A 14,841-nucleotide genomic window follows, 5' to 3' on the forward strand; every position below is an offset into this window, starting at 1 on the left:
TTTGATCGCGATCACTTTCGCAGCCGCACGGCCGCTTGGCATAGCCAATAGGTCTCGCTTTTGAGACCTACAAGTATTTAGTTATGCAACTGTTGCATGGCTAAGCACTTATAAGGTCCCAAAGGCGAGACCTATTGGCTATGCCAATGCTTGTTGGGTATAGACTCACGGTGCAGTTAGTTTACTCTGGAGAAAGTGCATGACATGGCTTGTTTCTTTTGTCCTGAATTCTGGATACCAGTGCATAGAATTGAGCTCACGTCAGAAAGCACAAGGAGCTTTGAACATTTTTTTGTTCAGTGCATCTCAGCTCCATAGACAGTCCTGTTGATTTTCTACTGGCACTATCATCTTCTCGAAACACACGCAAACGCATACTATCCCAACAATCCGTGTGTAAAGTCTGTATCTCATATTCTGCATGGGTTCCAAAAAAAAGTGTTCTTGTGAACCCAATAGGTTGTGGTTGGACACTTGTTAGAAGTGTACAGATCAAGGATGTTGAGAGAATCAAGAACTATGCATATGCTATCTGTACGGTCGTCTGTGATGTATAAGATAAAGATAATCTATATACGCACATGACTGGTTATTAATGTACATCAGTATATCTCGGCCGCACTTATTTGATTTTACCCATAACTAGTATGAGAGACCCCTCTGGCCTTTACCTCGCAGGCCCACCTTAATGGCAAAAAAACAGTGATAGCCACTGTCTTAAAAGAGCATTTGCAATGCAATAGGTCTCGCATTTGCAAGAGTTTAAGCTATTGGCATTGTAAATGACCATGCCTTTTATGCATATGTTTTGATCATTAACACATTAAAAAAAAAAAGCATTGTCATGTACAATGCCATTAACAAAAACTCTTGTAAATGCAAGACTTATTCAAAGACCCATCTGCCATTGTCCCGGGCTGCTTAGAATGTGAACGCACGCATGGCGCGCTGAATATTGCAGGAAAGCATGTCGTTCCTGCAGCTGGAGAAACTATTTAAAGAAAATAGTGCTTACAGACAAAAAAAGACTACACGTGTAACAACCAAAATAAAAGGGCCAGTCCTCATGGGAGGCGGTACTAAGGAGGAACTAACAAGCCTATTAATGAATCAGAAGCCAGCACTTACGAAGGACAAGGACACAAGCCAATGACAAATATGGACTGAGAGTGGGCGGGGCTTCTATTCCATACTCCATTACAGCATGACTCGCAGAGCAGCGCATGCGCTGCCCAGGCTCGACCTAAAAAGTGTTGTTGAACGGTTTGAATTGAAATCCGCCTTTTTGAGTGGATATCACCAGGACATCACGGTTTTATGGTCATTTTATTGCGTTAATTTGAAAACCAAACCTTTTTTGTACTGGCACCATGTCTTTTTTTCTCTCTTTAGTTTCAACATTATTTCCTCATTATAATGCACCAAATGCTTTCAAAAGAAGTTTACCACGCCATGCCCCATGGTTACCAAGGCTCTACAGTTTAGCCAGAGGGGGAGAAGGTTCATATGTCTTCTCACATTGAGATTTGTAAGACTATAAATCTGCTGTCCAATGGCTTCTGCTGTTAGCAGTTATTGCGAGCCTGTGGAGCACATGCCCAGACTTGGTGGCACATTTTGTGCTGCTAAGGATAGAATTTAATGTTCTGTTCACATTTGAGGTAGTCTGCCGTGCTAAAAAGGCACCACTTTCCTTTACGTTAGATTAAAGTATTTGATTTTCAGTTGCTTCCTATCGGACATTGTCATCTGTACATCCAGTTTACAGACATTGCTGGTAAATGCCTGTGTCTGTCTGTGCTTGTCTGACGCGTGCACACTTTGGTTTGTATACACTTGCAGCGACGCAAACAAGAGTCTGACATTAGCATGTTGACATGTAACATCTCGCCATAGATACATCCGCGCGTCCTGCACACACATTAGACGTCGCTCATTGGCTATGGGTTTCTTGCTGCAAGTGCATTCTTACAGTCTACCATCCTTGCACAGCTTATATTTGTGAAGTGAGCATTCACTCCAAGTGGCCTCCTTGACCCAAATCGGTGGTGCTCCTGTTCTCGATCTTGGAAGAAAGAAGGACTGAGAGGGACCGCCAGGACTCCAACCTGTTACCTGAAGGTCAAGCACGAATTACTGCAGTGGATGCATTAGACTGAGCATGGTTGCCCCATTTAAGGGAGACCTCCAACCCCAGAATCGTTTTTTAAAATCAAGAATGCTTGGTCCAGTAACCCCAAAATGTATTTTCTGCCCAACGTTGAACCTATAAATTTTAGGCCTTAACAGAAGATGTCCTTTACTGTCAATCCTATTCTTTCCCTTCTATCCCTTTCCAGTTCCTTCACGGCTCGTATCCTCATTCCTTCCCAGGACCACTACTAATGTGGGGAAGGCCTCGGTCTGTGTAGCTCTTTGCATAGTTTACAGCCCAACCCCTGCCTCTTTGGTGTTCTCCCGCATTCCTCCCACTTCCTCTCTCAGTTGAACTAGTCCTGGTTTCAGTAGGTCTTATGCCACCCCATGTGTAGATGCGTGCAGGTTTTCCGATTTTTCATTGCACAGCACCTGTGACCCTCTACAAACAGTTCTCTAACACAGAGTTTAACTATCCTCAGTGCCAGCATTTGGTCATGTTCCTCTCTCGCCACTGCACAAATTCCTTCAGCTAACCCCTATCTTATTGCCTCCTCCTCCTTGGGCTTCCCTGATTTATTCCCGATCACAGTCTCCTAATACCACCTTCCATAGTTTCCCCGTTTAGCTCTCTCCTTGTCTGCCCCTTGCACAAGTTATTTCCTATCATCATCTTAATTCCGCCCCCGAACCCTGAAAGCCCTGTGCTTTTCATCTTGCTCATCCTACCCTGCTCTCTTTGTTGTCTCCTACGAGGGAAGCTTGTGAACTTTGGGAAGTTCAACTGTACTCGGCCCTCTGGCTGCGTTCTTGACTGTGAATTACTGATCTGAGCACAGTGCCCACAGGCCGACACCAGCGAGTAACCGCTGAGGCAGCAAGTTTGATGGTCCGAGCAGCAGATGAAATATTGTGTAAGGGAGAATTATTGCTGTCGGTCAGATGGAAGCATGGCCTGCCTTATAGTGAAGGTATAAGCAGTGTCACTGGACATCCGTTATGGCCATTACCCACCCCAACCCCCCCCCCCCCCCCTCCTGAAAAAACAAAACAAAAAACAAATGTGATCTCCATCATTTCAATTTTTTTTTAAATGTGTATGTTACCGTTGACAATGAGTGTTTTTCACTTTTGCTTTTTTATACCATTGGCAATAGTGCTATGCACAAATAATACCTCCACAGCAAGTAAAAAAACAAAAGTAAAAAACATTATTTTCAACGCCAACACCTCTAACTTTAACAAATGCGAGATCTCTTGCATTGCAAATGCTTGTTTCATTTATCTGGTGGAAACGAAGGTGGTCCCAGTTCAAAGTGTACTAGGATAATTTCACTTTTGTGATCCGTCTTGTCATATTAGTCAACAATAATTAGGCCTGAAGGCAAATGTTCCTCTCTCGCCCCCCTAGAGTTGACTTTTCGGGACAGCAATGGGCTACTAGGTGGTACCATTGCATTGCTTTGGCAAATATCATAATGTGGTTTAATGTTCAGTCTTTCTTTTCACGTTTGGTAGTTGCCCATTCTTTAAGGATCCTCACATTTGCTTCTGTTCATACTGTGCATTTTTATTCAGCTTTCTACTGAATTAATAAATTTTTATTATATCTTTAAAAATAACTACACAAAGAAGCTACATCGAACGAGAAACCAAATGTCTTTTAAAGATTTTGCTGCACTAGTTTGTAATAATTTTAGTTTTTTACGCAATTAGTATCGCTTGTTCCTGAATCATCTTCCATTAGTTTACACTATCTAGTTTTGGCCTCCGTGGTATTTAAAATGTACATCCACGACATACTATTTTGCTGCTATGCTACCAGTGGCCGTATCCCAGTGAGGGTGCTCTGTCCCTGCTGGAGTTGCATCGCAACAGGGACGTGCCCTATTACTGAAGTACAGGGCCCAGGTCAGCTTGAAAACAGTGCTGCCAAGGGAGAGCGAATTATTGACAGGAGTAGTGCCTGTTTAAAACAGCCAGTTTAACATTGCAGGTAGCACCCAACCTGCACTTTAAAAGGGGGAAATTGACGCCCCTACAGGCAGGTGCAAGGAGGCACTATACCCGCATGAAAGGGAATTTATGGGAGGTCCAGGATACCCCTTTTCCTTCTTGTAGAGGCGGTCCTCGGTGGAGTGCACTGAATGTGTGCTACCTATTTGTGGTTGATTATATATAACAAAAAGGGAATAGCCTTTTTTTGGGTTGGGCTTACTATTGAGAATGATGTATAATTGATTTGATATGACTTTTGTAAAGAAAAGGCAAATGAGGTTGTGATTAATTCAGAGTGACATCATTTGAGTCACACAGTATTGACTATTGTTCATAAATGAGTTCCTTGTGAATTTTGTTTTGTACTCTGTACCTACCCGGTTCACAAGGACATAAGGGTTGCTCTTGTTATTTTGAATACCTATTTGTGGCGCACAGTCAGTGCGCCTCCTGACTGCCAATTTGCCTCTGCACCCATGTCCGTTATACAGTGTGGGCACAAAGACAGTGTTTCCCTCATTTGCATAGGGCCAAATGAGGGAACACTGGTTTAGGATAGCAGCAGCGCTGCACGTTCGCCGGTGCGATCTGTATTACAACCAGAAAGAATGTACAGCATATGGCCCAGTGAGTATCTTACTGCTGTAGAATACAGATGTCATACATGCCGTCCTTTTACTGCAGTATGTTTGGGCAGGACCTGAATGAGATTTTGATTTGTGAAGAATTTGCTCCCTTATTTTCGTATTTAAAACTGTAGGTAATTTTGTTGCAATCCTTACTTTTCCTTGACCTTGTAACGGTGGTAAATAAAAGCCTGTATTATTAGGATAAAGTCCTCTTCAGATCAGAGATCAACAACAGTGTATCTCGCGCTTGTGGGGTTATGCTGCTAGGCTCATTTATCTGAAGATCTTAACATCTAGATGTTGAGGTAGAATCCTGTAAACCTGTTGGCCTATTTATTGTTGTGTGTTTTGGTTTCTTTATGGGTATCGGGCAGTCACAGTGTGCCTTGCTACATCTGATGCCTTGGGGCTTGGTTTGTCCTTTTTCATCTGCAGATGGTTGCTTAAAATCCGTGAATCACTGTCTTGAGAAACGTTTTGGAGATTTTTTTCCCCTCATTTATAGTAATAGATTGTACTCCTCACTGAATCTTTACCAGTGTTTATTCAGAGGGTCCAGAAGAATTTCAATTCCATAATGACCTAATGGTGGACCTGGTTTTACAAAAACACTAAGTTATACTGGCACCTACTTTGTTAGGGAAACCAATAAAAAATGTTTTGGAAAGCAGACACTATTGCTTTAGAATTTTTTACTGCCAAGAGATTTGCTGATTGCCTCGAAGCTATGTTCTTGTTTGAATTAGTGTTGTAGGATCTGTCGGCACACAAAGTAAGATCTTGTGGTGCCCATGCATACATGGAGTCAGCACTTGTCTTGCCTACAGCTTTGTGAAAGTTTTTACTTGTATCATCTTCGCACTATAGATGGCCCTTCCTACGGGAGTAATTTCTCCCTTTAGGTGACAAAGTATAACTGACATGGCATTTGGAGAACTTGCATGCTAATGTTATCAAAGCAGTGTTAATAGAAAATTATTGATCAGAGTGGATCATTGACATATGTTACAACTGGCGTGAGAATGAGAATGGCTGACCTGTTTATGCCCAAAAATGTTTCCTGGATGCTAGGAGTGCCAACTTTTAACTCAATCAAAATACAAGGCCAGAGCCTAATTTTCACGTTTCATTTCTTAGATTCCCTCCACACTAGTTACAGCCTACATTTCTGTCTTTATAATGTAAAACTTTTGGACTCTTCTTCTAGGAGCAGACATCTTCAAAGTGGATCTGAATTCTCATGCTGGCCAACACCTAAAGTCAAGTTTTGTCACCCGTTGCACTGACAGAGGATTGAAGAAGGCATCTTCCAAACCCTTGCTTCTCCCATATTCTGTCTGCTTAATCTGCTCTGGTCCTAAAAGGACTTTCTTTGCTCTTCTGTGCCCTCTGTAGTGCCTTCTTCTGGGCTGTGTGGAAGTCCTTGCAGGTTTCTCCTCTGTTCAATGGTTAGCAGTAGCGAGAATGCACATGGTGCCTAGGGAGAATGACCTGTTGAGCTTTCTTCTGCACACCACTGTATGACTCTTTTGAGACTCTTGTGAGACTTTGCTTTCTTTCTGATTGTATTAGTTTTTCCTCTCACTCTTACTCTTTCTCTCCTATCTCACTCCTCCTACCTCCCATCCCTTTCTTACCCCCTTTATGCCCGCAGGTTCATCATGCCTAGTACCGTATAAAAAGACTCCTCCCCCTGTTCCACCTCGGACTACCTCGAAGCCGTTCATCTCTGTCACAGTGCAGAGCAGCACCGAATCGGCCCAAGACACTTATTTGGACAGCCAGGACCACAAGAGCGATGCCAACAGCCAGTCTGGTCTAAGTAACTCCTCGGACAGTCTGGACAGTACTAAAACACCTAGCGTTTTGACGCAAAGTAGCGTGGTGACTCCAGCCCGAGAACCACCTGAAGTGCCACCCAAAAATGCAGCCCTGAGGAGTGACAAGGGGACACTGACAAACGAAGAGCCCAAGGTGGAAATCGTACCTAAACGGAAGCTTTCATCAATTGGCATTCAAGTAAGCCTTCTATTTTACTGCCTGTCATGAGACATTGTGAACAAGTGAGTTATTGTGTTCCAGAGTAAGGTGTAGCTCTTTCCATGTGTTTGTATGTAAGAACCACACCCGCTTTGTTGTGTGTTTTTATTAAGAGCTGTTTTTACGTCATCGGTACTGGTTAAGGGGAGGTACGTCTGTACTAGGTATGTGGTCTCTGACTAGGCGTCTTTGAGAGGCAGTGCGGGCCTTACCAATCATTTTTCAAAGGCTCTGCCAATGCCTCTTGGCTGTGAAGGAGTGGTGAACGAACACATAAATATCAGTGATACACAACATTGCATTCCTATTTTTAAGGACAATCTCAACACTGTATGAGAATTATGTTGGGTGTGTGTGTGTGTGTGTATACACACACACACAGACACACACATTGATAAGCACGTATTGTAACGGTGTGCCTGTGGACTCTGCCTTTTAATGTTTATGTCAGTGTGGTTGTAAACAGAAGTTATTTAAATTTGTCCCATATCCAGAATTATTCTGGAAATTCCAACTTTTCTACTCAGAGGTAAGTAAGGGTGCTTTGTCATTCTTTTTTATGAAGTATGGTTAGATAAAGAATGGTCATCATCTGTACTGTCCGCACACAAGACTCTAGTTCACCAGTCAAAGTGATCAAATCAATGTAGAAGTAGTATTATAAAGTAATTATTGTTGGAATACTTGTGTACCGAGGTTCTTCTAAGCATAAAATAGTGTGGACGGGGCTTGGAAAGAGATTTCGTAGTTTGGGACAATAGTGGCAGCATCTATCTGAAACGTCCATGTGGGCAACTCAAAACTTAACATGAACTACACACATATATAAAGTTCCGCGAAATCGGTCATCTCTGGAGTCGTTTTTTTATTAGTAAGGTTGGCCCCTGGAGAAATCATGCTATGTCTGCCTTTCTGCAAAGGAATTTCTGCACGGTAAGTGAACAGTCTGTCCATCTAACATTATACTCTTGGTGCCACTGACAAGGTTCTCTTGTGTTAACTCTGTTCAAGTTCTAAATGTGTTGCTCAGAAAAGGATTTTTGAAAGCATTGGTTAAGATATTGGGTAGATCCACGCTGGCCTTTAGAAGGGCCTTTTCTTGTATTGGTAGGCACAAACACAGACATGGAGCCTAGTGATTGACAATGCAAATGCTAGAAATGCTTTTCTGTGGCATTGCATCTTCAGAATCTAAACCCAGCTTTCAAGAGAATGGACTGGAACCCAGAGGTTTTATAAAAAACCATTAGCACCTCCTCATTGCATTTTGTTTCCTTCTGTTCATGTCTTCATATGATGGGGTTGCATCTTTGAAGTCATGCAGATTCAGATATCAAAGTTGATGCTTGATAGCTGGCCAGCTAGGGAGCTCTTTGGTTCTATATGAATATATCTGCTTGTGTATGACCCTGTATTATGTAATTTCCCCCCCCCCCCATCTTGTTAGACTAAATGTTAAGTTACACTAAACGAACCTTATAAAATTTACAATCTACCCCAATTTGAGAAAACGAACTTTAAAAGGTTGTACTTCAAGAAAGTTTTCCTCTTTTTTTTTTTTTCTTAGCAGAAGAGAAACTCAATCTACCTCCTTTTGTATAAAATACGCTGCTGCTCTCCCCTTTATCCACATCATACTCTTGTACCTTATTACTGTCTCCCTTGTCAGCATAACACGTCATCTTCAGACTCTTCTTCCTCACCTGTCCTTTCTCTTCATAGTCTGTCAACTTTCTGCTTTCTCTTTTGACCTCCCATACTATCGATGCACCGTTCATAAAAAAGAGAGGGTAACTTCAGAAAAAAACTGAGTGTAGCTTGGCCACTTCCTTCTAGTTTCTGTTCCTTCTAATTTTTTTTCCACCTAAAGGAGCCATTTGAAAACGTCTCCTATTCTACGGTTTATCGTCTCTTGGTGGCTTCTACCAACTGGATGCATTGCACTGCTTTTACAATTTTGTTTTACAATTTCAGAAACAACGCGTGTATTGCTCTCTAGTTTTTAACTACTTTTTTTTCCTTCAAATTTCAACATATGTAGACCTCTTTTTTTCAAGTTAACAAAATTTCTGTTGAATTTCTGCAAACAAACTTGCACATGAGCACTGAACATGCGACTGTCCTAGAACAAAAAATTACATACTCTGATTTCTTTTAATTAATTTGCCCGATGCGCTCTAAGGATTGTCTATGAAACTGTGCTACTGTGGCCTTTACCTAAAAATGATGTCCCTTCCTGAAATTATAGCCTGGCTAATGAGGCCTTTTCCTGGTAAGCATGGGGTTCGAGCATCTCAACCCTGTTTGACTGAACACCCTGTATGCAACTTGAGCTGCCATAGCAGTTTTTTAACCTCAGGTTTTCACAAGTGTTTTGTGAACTCTCAAACTCTGCGTATTACACATGTTAAGGAATTATGGGTCATCTTATGAAATATATTTCTCTATAATATAAGTTGATATCCAATCATATCTCATCTGTGAAACTCGAACACTATTAAAAAACAAGCATTTACAATGCAATAGGTCTCGCATTATTAAAGTTTGAGCTATTAGCATTGCTAATAATAATGCAACCCCCATAGCTCAACTTTAATAATGCGAGACCTATTGCATTGCAAATGCTTGTTGGTATGGTCCACAAGAGGCTTTGGCCTTCAGACAGCGAATAGCTGTATGCGAGGCCTAAAAATAGAGATAGAAGTATCCGCTGCGAAATCTTTGCAGCATGAAGACACAAATAAGGTACCATTGAGTAGCGTGGCAGCTGCAGGAATCTATGTCCTACCTGCAGGTCACCGGCTAGTTACCCAGAGACTGACTTCGTTTTTCATCCTCCCAGGATCTATAAATTATGTACTAGTCAACGGGATAGTAGCAGCAACTAATATTTAAAGAACCATGCAAGCACGAATCATCGGACAATGGCAGCCAACATAATATAAACTAGATACAAGGTGATGAATGAATGGCCGAGAGATGGATGGACGGAATAAAGTGATATACGAATGGATGCAGTAGGGTGATGGGTGGATAAATGTAAGAAGACGATGGATGAATGGGTGCCTGGCGGATAGATGAAACAAGTGGACGAATGGAATAAGATAGATGGATGGATGGATGGATGGATGAGTGGGGCTGGATGGATGGAATAAAGTGATATATGAATTGATACGATATGGTGATGGATAGATGAATGGAGCTGGCTATGAATAAATGGGTGTCTGATGGATAGATGAAATGTGATGTGTGGACGAATGGAATAAGATGGATGTGTGGGTGGGTGTTTGGGTTGGAGGAAGGAAGGAAGGAAGGGTGGGTGGATGGGGATGGGTGGGTGGGTGGATGGATGGTGGGTGGGTGGATGGATGGGAGGATGCGTGGATGGGTGGAAGGGTGGGTGGATGGATGGATGGATGGATGGATGGATGGATGGACAGGTGGGCGGGTGCCTGGTTGAGTGTATGGATGGGTGAATGGATGGGAGGATGGACAGATCGGTGGACGGGTGTGCGGATGAATGGATGGTGTGTGAATGGATGGATGGATGGATAGGTGGGTGGATGGATGGATGGATGTATGGACAGGTGGGCGGATGGATGGGTGGATAGATAGATAGATGGATAGATGGATGGATGGATGGATGGATGAATGGAGCAAGTGTCTGTCGCACACCGTGAGCTGGGTGAATGTTCTCTTACCTTGTTCTCCAGGGCCGCCTCCTCCAGGGGCACCGCCTCGTGGGACCGGTGCTCCTTGGCCTCTCTGCACACCACATAGATGGCCTTCCCTCCTTCCTACAGAAGAGCCGCAGCTTCTGGCGGTGCCGGCCGCACTCCCCTCCACCCGCACCTGCGCCGCCTGCTGGCAGAAGTCCTTGGCGATCTGCATAATGTTGGCCAGCTGACGGTTGGAGCTCAGGGTACCCTTTGGTGACGCATTCCGGCACTCGGGGCAGTTTGAGGCTACTCCTGCCCAGCATCGGGCGAGGCAGGGCCGGCAGAAGTTGTGCCCGCACTGCGTGGTCACCGGGTCTGTGTAGTAGTCCAGACAGATGGAGCATCTGGTCTCTTCCATTAGGTTCTCCACGGGGTTTGCTTCAGCTATGGCCCGGCAGAGAGAGGGAGCACAAAGTGGGGCCAATGTGGGGCAGAGCGGAGCTCACAGAGGGGCAGGGAGTAGGGCAGAAAGTCGGACAGAGAGGGAGACCGGGAGAAAGAAACTAAGACTGGGGTAGAGAGCCGTGAAGGAAGATCAGAGAGCCGGGCAGGGAGTGGGGCAGAAAGCAGTAGAGAGGGCACCCTAGGCAGAAGTATGGAACTGAGCAACAGCAGAGAGTTGGACAGAGCAGGTTGAAGAGAAGCCCTGAACGTGATGAGACCAGGGCAGGATTGGGGGGCAGATAGCTGGACAGCGAGCCGGGCAGAGATCCGCGAAGATAACCGGTGAGGTCATCCAGGTTTCGAGTTTCGATTTCGTTTTCTCAGAAGGCGCGAGCAGAGGAGGCAGGGAATGAAACTCACATTTACAGACCTGCGCCTATATTTCAAGTGTGTCCAAAATATGTTTAACTAGGCGGTCTCAGTAAGGAAAGGCAGCCAAGGCACAGGGAGAAAACGTAATCTGCCCATTATCACACTATTTGGTCCCGTAAGAGAGCCAGGATTTCGGACGCAGGCCACTGTTGCTGAAGTCTACAACCTGCCCAACTTACCTTCTGCATTAAGAGTCCACACTTCAAACAAGCGGAACTGAGGGTGATCGCGAAAGCGATCGCTATAGTAAAAAAAAAAAAAACACGCCCGCGAGTGGTGCGCGCGCCACTGCGAGACATATGTTTTCAATTATCGTGCCCATGTCTGGGCACAATAATTGAAACCACATGGGCTTTGGTGCGGGTAACAGACACCAATAGGCCGTGGGCGGAGCAATGCGCCTGCCTTTGGCCTATTGCGTGCTCTGTTAACAAAATACACGCACTCAAAGCCCAATGACAGAAGAGCAGACAAAAAACACACGCACGAGCGTGTGCGATTCCAGGGTCCATTTCTGAACCTCTGAACAAAAGGACTCTCGCCTGCGCGAGCACTGCTGCGCAGTGCAACGCAGGTCGCTAGACCTAACCAGGTTTTAAACTGCACAGTTCGGTGAGCATTTGTTCTGTATTATCCACGAAAAACGCACCTGTCCCTTTCCAACAGCATCTTTGTCCTGATTACCTTGTCACTAGTCCCCTACCCCAATTACACTGGTTTAAATGGACATGTGGCTGAGTTGTCATGTCAAGATAACATTTTAAGAATTGGGTTCAAATTCCTTTTCCCTTCCTGAATTCCTGGTGCTCTTTGCGTTCTTGGCAAAATTTCCAGATGTCTGTTCTGCAATATAAATACAAAAGTGGTTTTGTTTTACAGAAGATAGTCAGCTTGTTGCAGATTAGTCTGTAGCTTCAATGATTCATTATATATATATATATATATATATATATATATATATATATATATATATATACATACATTCAACCACCTTGGCGTTTTTTTCCTTCTTGCTCTGCAGGTTGAGACAAGAAATATAGGGATATGGACTGCCTGATCCATTTTGCCTACTCAGCCTTAATTTCTGTGTCTCGTTCACACATGACCCGCTTAACCATCAAATTCCAAACTGTTGTAGTTATGTCTCGGAACAGAACTATTGTATGACTTAAATACTATGGCCTAAATATATTTTACAAAAATATCGCCAATTCGATGTGGATTTCCTGCTGTTAACTCCTATGCGGTGATGTCCATTTTTACAGTATATATAGGCCTCGGTATTATAGACCCATACTACTATTGCACTACATTCGGAGGTCAGATATGTGCCTCTGCTGTCCTGATGGTGCTCAGGTTTCCAAAGCTATAGTGCTTAGGATTCGAGATCCAAAGCCGTATTCTTTTTAGAGCCTTCCTCTTTAAGGCCCTGCTGAAACTGGCATAAATAAGGCCAGTATGTAATAGCTATTTTCACTATAAGGCAACGGCTTGCTTCTTTAAACTTTCCAAACGCAAGTTGTCCTTCGTGTTGAGCAGCTTTACTGCATATTATTTTACCCATGTCGCGCTTTATGAGACCGTGCTCTTGAAAACCAGATTTGAGACGTGTCTATTGCACGTACTGTAGAGTTTAAAACTATTTGAAAGGAGAAAGGAAAGGTTCTGTTGAAGCTATTCATAGGCAATGTGCGTAAAGAGGTTTTGCTGATGAAAGGTTGTCAAACCACTTCAATGGTTAAGATTTAAAAAAAATAATAACCTTTCAGTCTCGTCTCTGTCAGCTCGGGGATTACTTTACTCTTCTAGGTAGGTTGGCGGACAGCTCATGCAGCAGTGACTGGCCGGCCCTCAGTTTTACCCACCCTCTTCCCCTTTCAGAGGCACTGGTGTCAGAAAACATCTCAGGCTGCTTCCGATTGTCTACTTCAAACAGTTCTAATTGCGTATTTTCTTTTCCTGTCCTAAACTTGATGGCAAACTTTTCTGTGTCCAGAACTTTGGCAGAAAAGGATAGGTTTGCGTTTTTCTCTGAACAATCGACCGCATTTGAAATCAAACACACAATATTTTGGGCCACATAACCTGTGAACTGTAATAGGGAAGCCCTGTGTGAGAGTTGTAGATAGGGCAGTGACTAAACAGGCTGGTGGCAGATATTGTATAGTCAGTAATTGTACTATGTCTGCTAATATACATGGGCCACACCCGTTGCCGGGTTAAAGGTTTACCGCTGTTTATCTAGCTCAGCATAATTTGTAGATCTTGCTAGACCGCACTGCTTTCTGGGCGACCGTTTGTTACCAATTCCTCAACTTATATGTACCCTAGACTTTGGCTCCACTGTAGAGTATTTATCTTCTACTTATTCAGGTAGCCGTTTGGATGTATCCTTCCCCATTCCGTTGCAGTGTATAAGGTAATGATTTACATAGTAAAGTTAAACTCATTTGTCATTCAATTCTTTGTCATGCGTTCATTATCCTTTTAAGTTCTTGCCACCACACACGTTTTAGCAGTCTGTTGTCAAAAGACCCTGTGAGGGCTGTATTGAAACATAGAAGGCTGAGGGCCTGCCCACTGCTTGACATTGGTTTACTTAGTTGCCAATCTCATTTGCTTGCTTCTTATTCAATGGGTTTACTGCTTCTTCTTGTGTGTGTCCCTCCACTGGAGCAGAGCTCCTTTACCACCCTTTTGACTGGATGATTTCCATCTATCCCATTCATATTCGGGGAACTACTTTATTCTCCTTTTGCTTTGAGCACTCCATGAGAATGATTGTGTTTTATCGCTCTCTCTCAGGTGCTGCTTCTCCTCACAAATTTGGTCCCTCTCTGAATCCATGTTGCTGCTTCTGCCTCTCTACCCAAGCGCATATATTGTTATCGTCACCTTTGTATTTTTTATATTTCCTCCCTTTCTATTGCTTCGCTGCTCACTTCTCTTGCCTCCACATTGACATTAGATTCTGAAGGAAGAGAATATTGGGTGCTTGGTCTGGCAGCCATTGCAGTGGAGTTAATGGAGGCCTTTCTTGAAAGCCTCCCTGCCACCGTCTTCTAGAGTCTGGTCATGCATGTAGTAAGCAGCAGTTTCACTGCCTTCTGATCTGCTGCTATGCAACGGGACGCTTCACAGTGAACCCTCCCACTGAATGTGTAACGGAATCAAAGAGAGTCCATGCAGGCATGTTGTTGGGAAACAGACAGCAGCGTGCGTGGGCAGGCAAATGACTCCATCACAATTGCCAGTTAGTTTTTCTCTGGCATCAATATGGACTTGTTCTTGCTTGTTTATGCCAAATTGCTGTAGGGCCAGATCGGGTTTGGAGTGTGAATGCTGTTTATCTGATTCTCATTAGCTACATATATAAACAGTACTTTGTTGTATTGAGGAAATGAGGGGTTGTCAACCATGTGTGATTGCTTCCCACGTGGCAGAAAAAAGTACACTACAATGAAGAGTTACAGATGATAGTATTTACCCCATCTCCACAAGTA

General features: G+C 43.6%; 1 protein-coding gene across 1 annotated transcript in view; it reads left to right on the forward strand.

The window, feature by feature from the left end:
• DLGAP4 (DLG associated protein 4) overlaps window positions 1-14,841 on the forward strand; it is a 1,545,411-nt gene that overhangs the window by 1,505,228 nt on the left and 25,342 nt on the right. Inside the window, exon 9 of the mRNA XM_085619178.1 lies at window positions 6,418-6,782. Coding sequence (XP_085475304.1) covers window positions 6,418-6,782 — 365 coding nt within the window. The remainder of the gene's footprint in view (window positions 1-6,417; window positions 6,783-14,841) is intronic.

Source organism: Triturus cristatus, chromosome 7 (assembly GCF_964204655.1).
Source record: "Triturus cristatus chromosome 7, aTriCri1.1, whole genome shotgun sequence".
Classification (NCBI taxonomy): domain Eukaryota; kingdom Metazoa; phylum Chordata; class Amphibia; order Caudata; family Salamandridae; genus Triturus; species Triturus cristatus.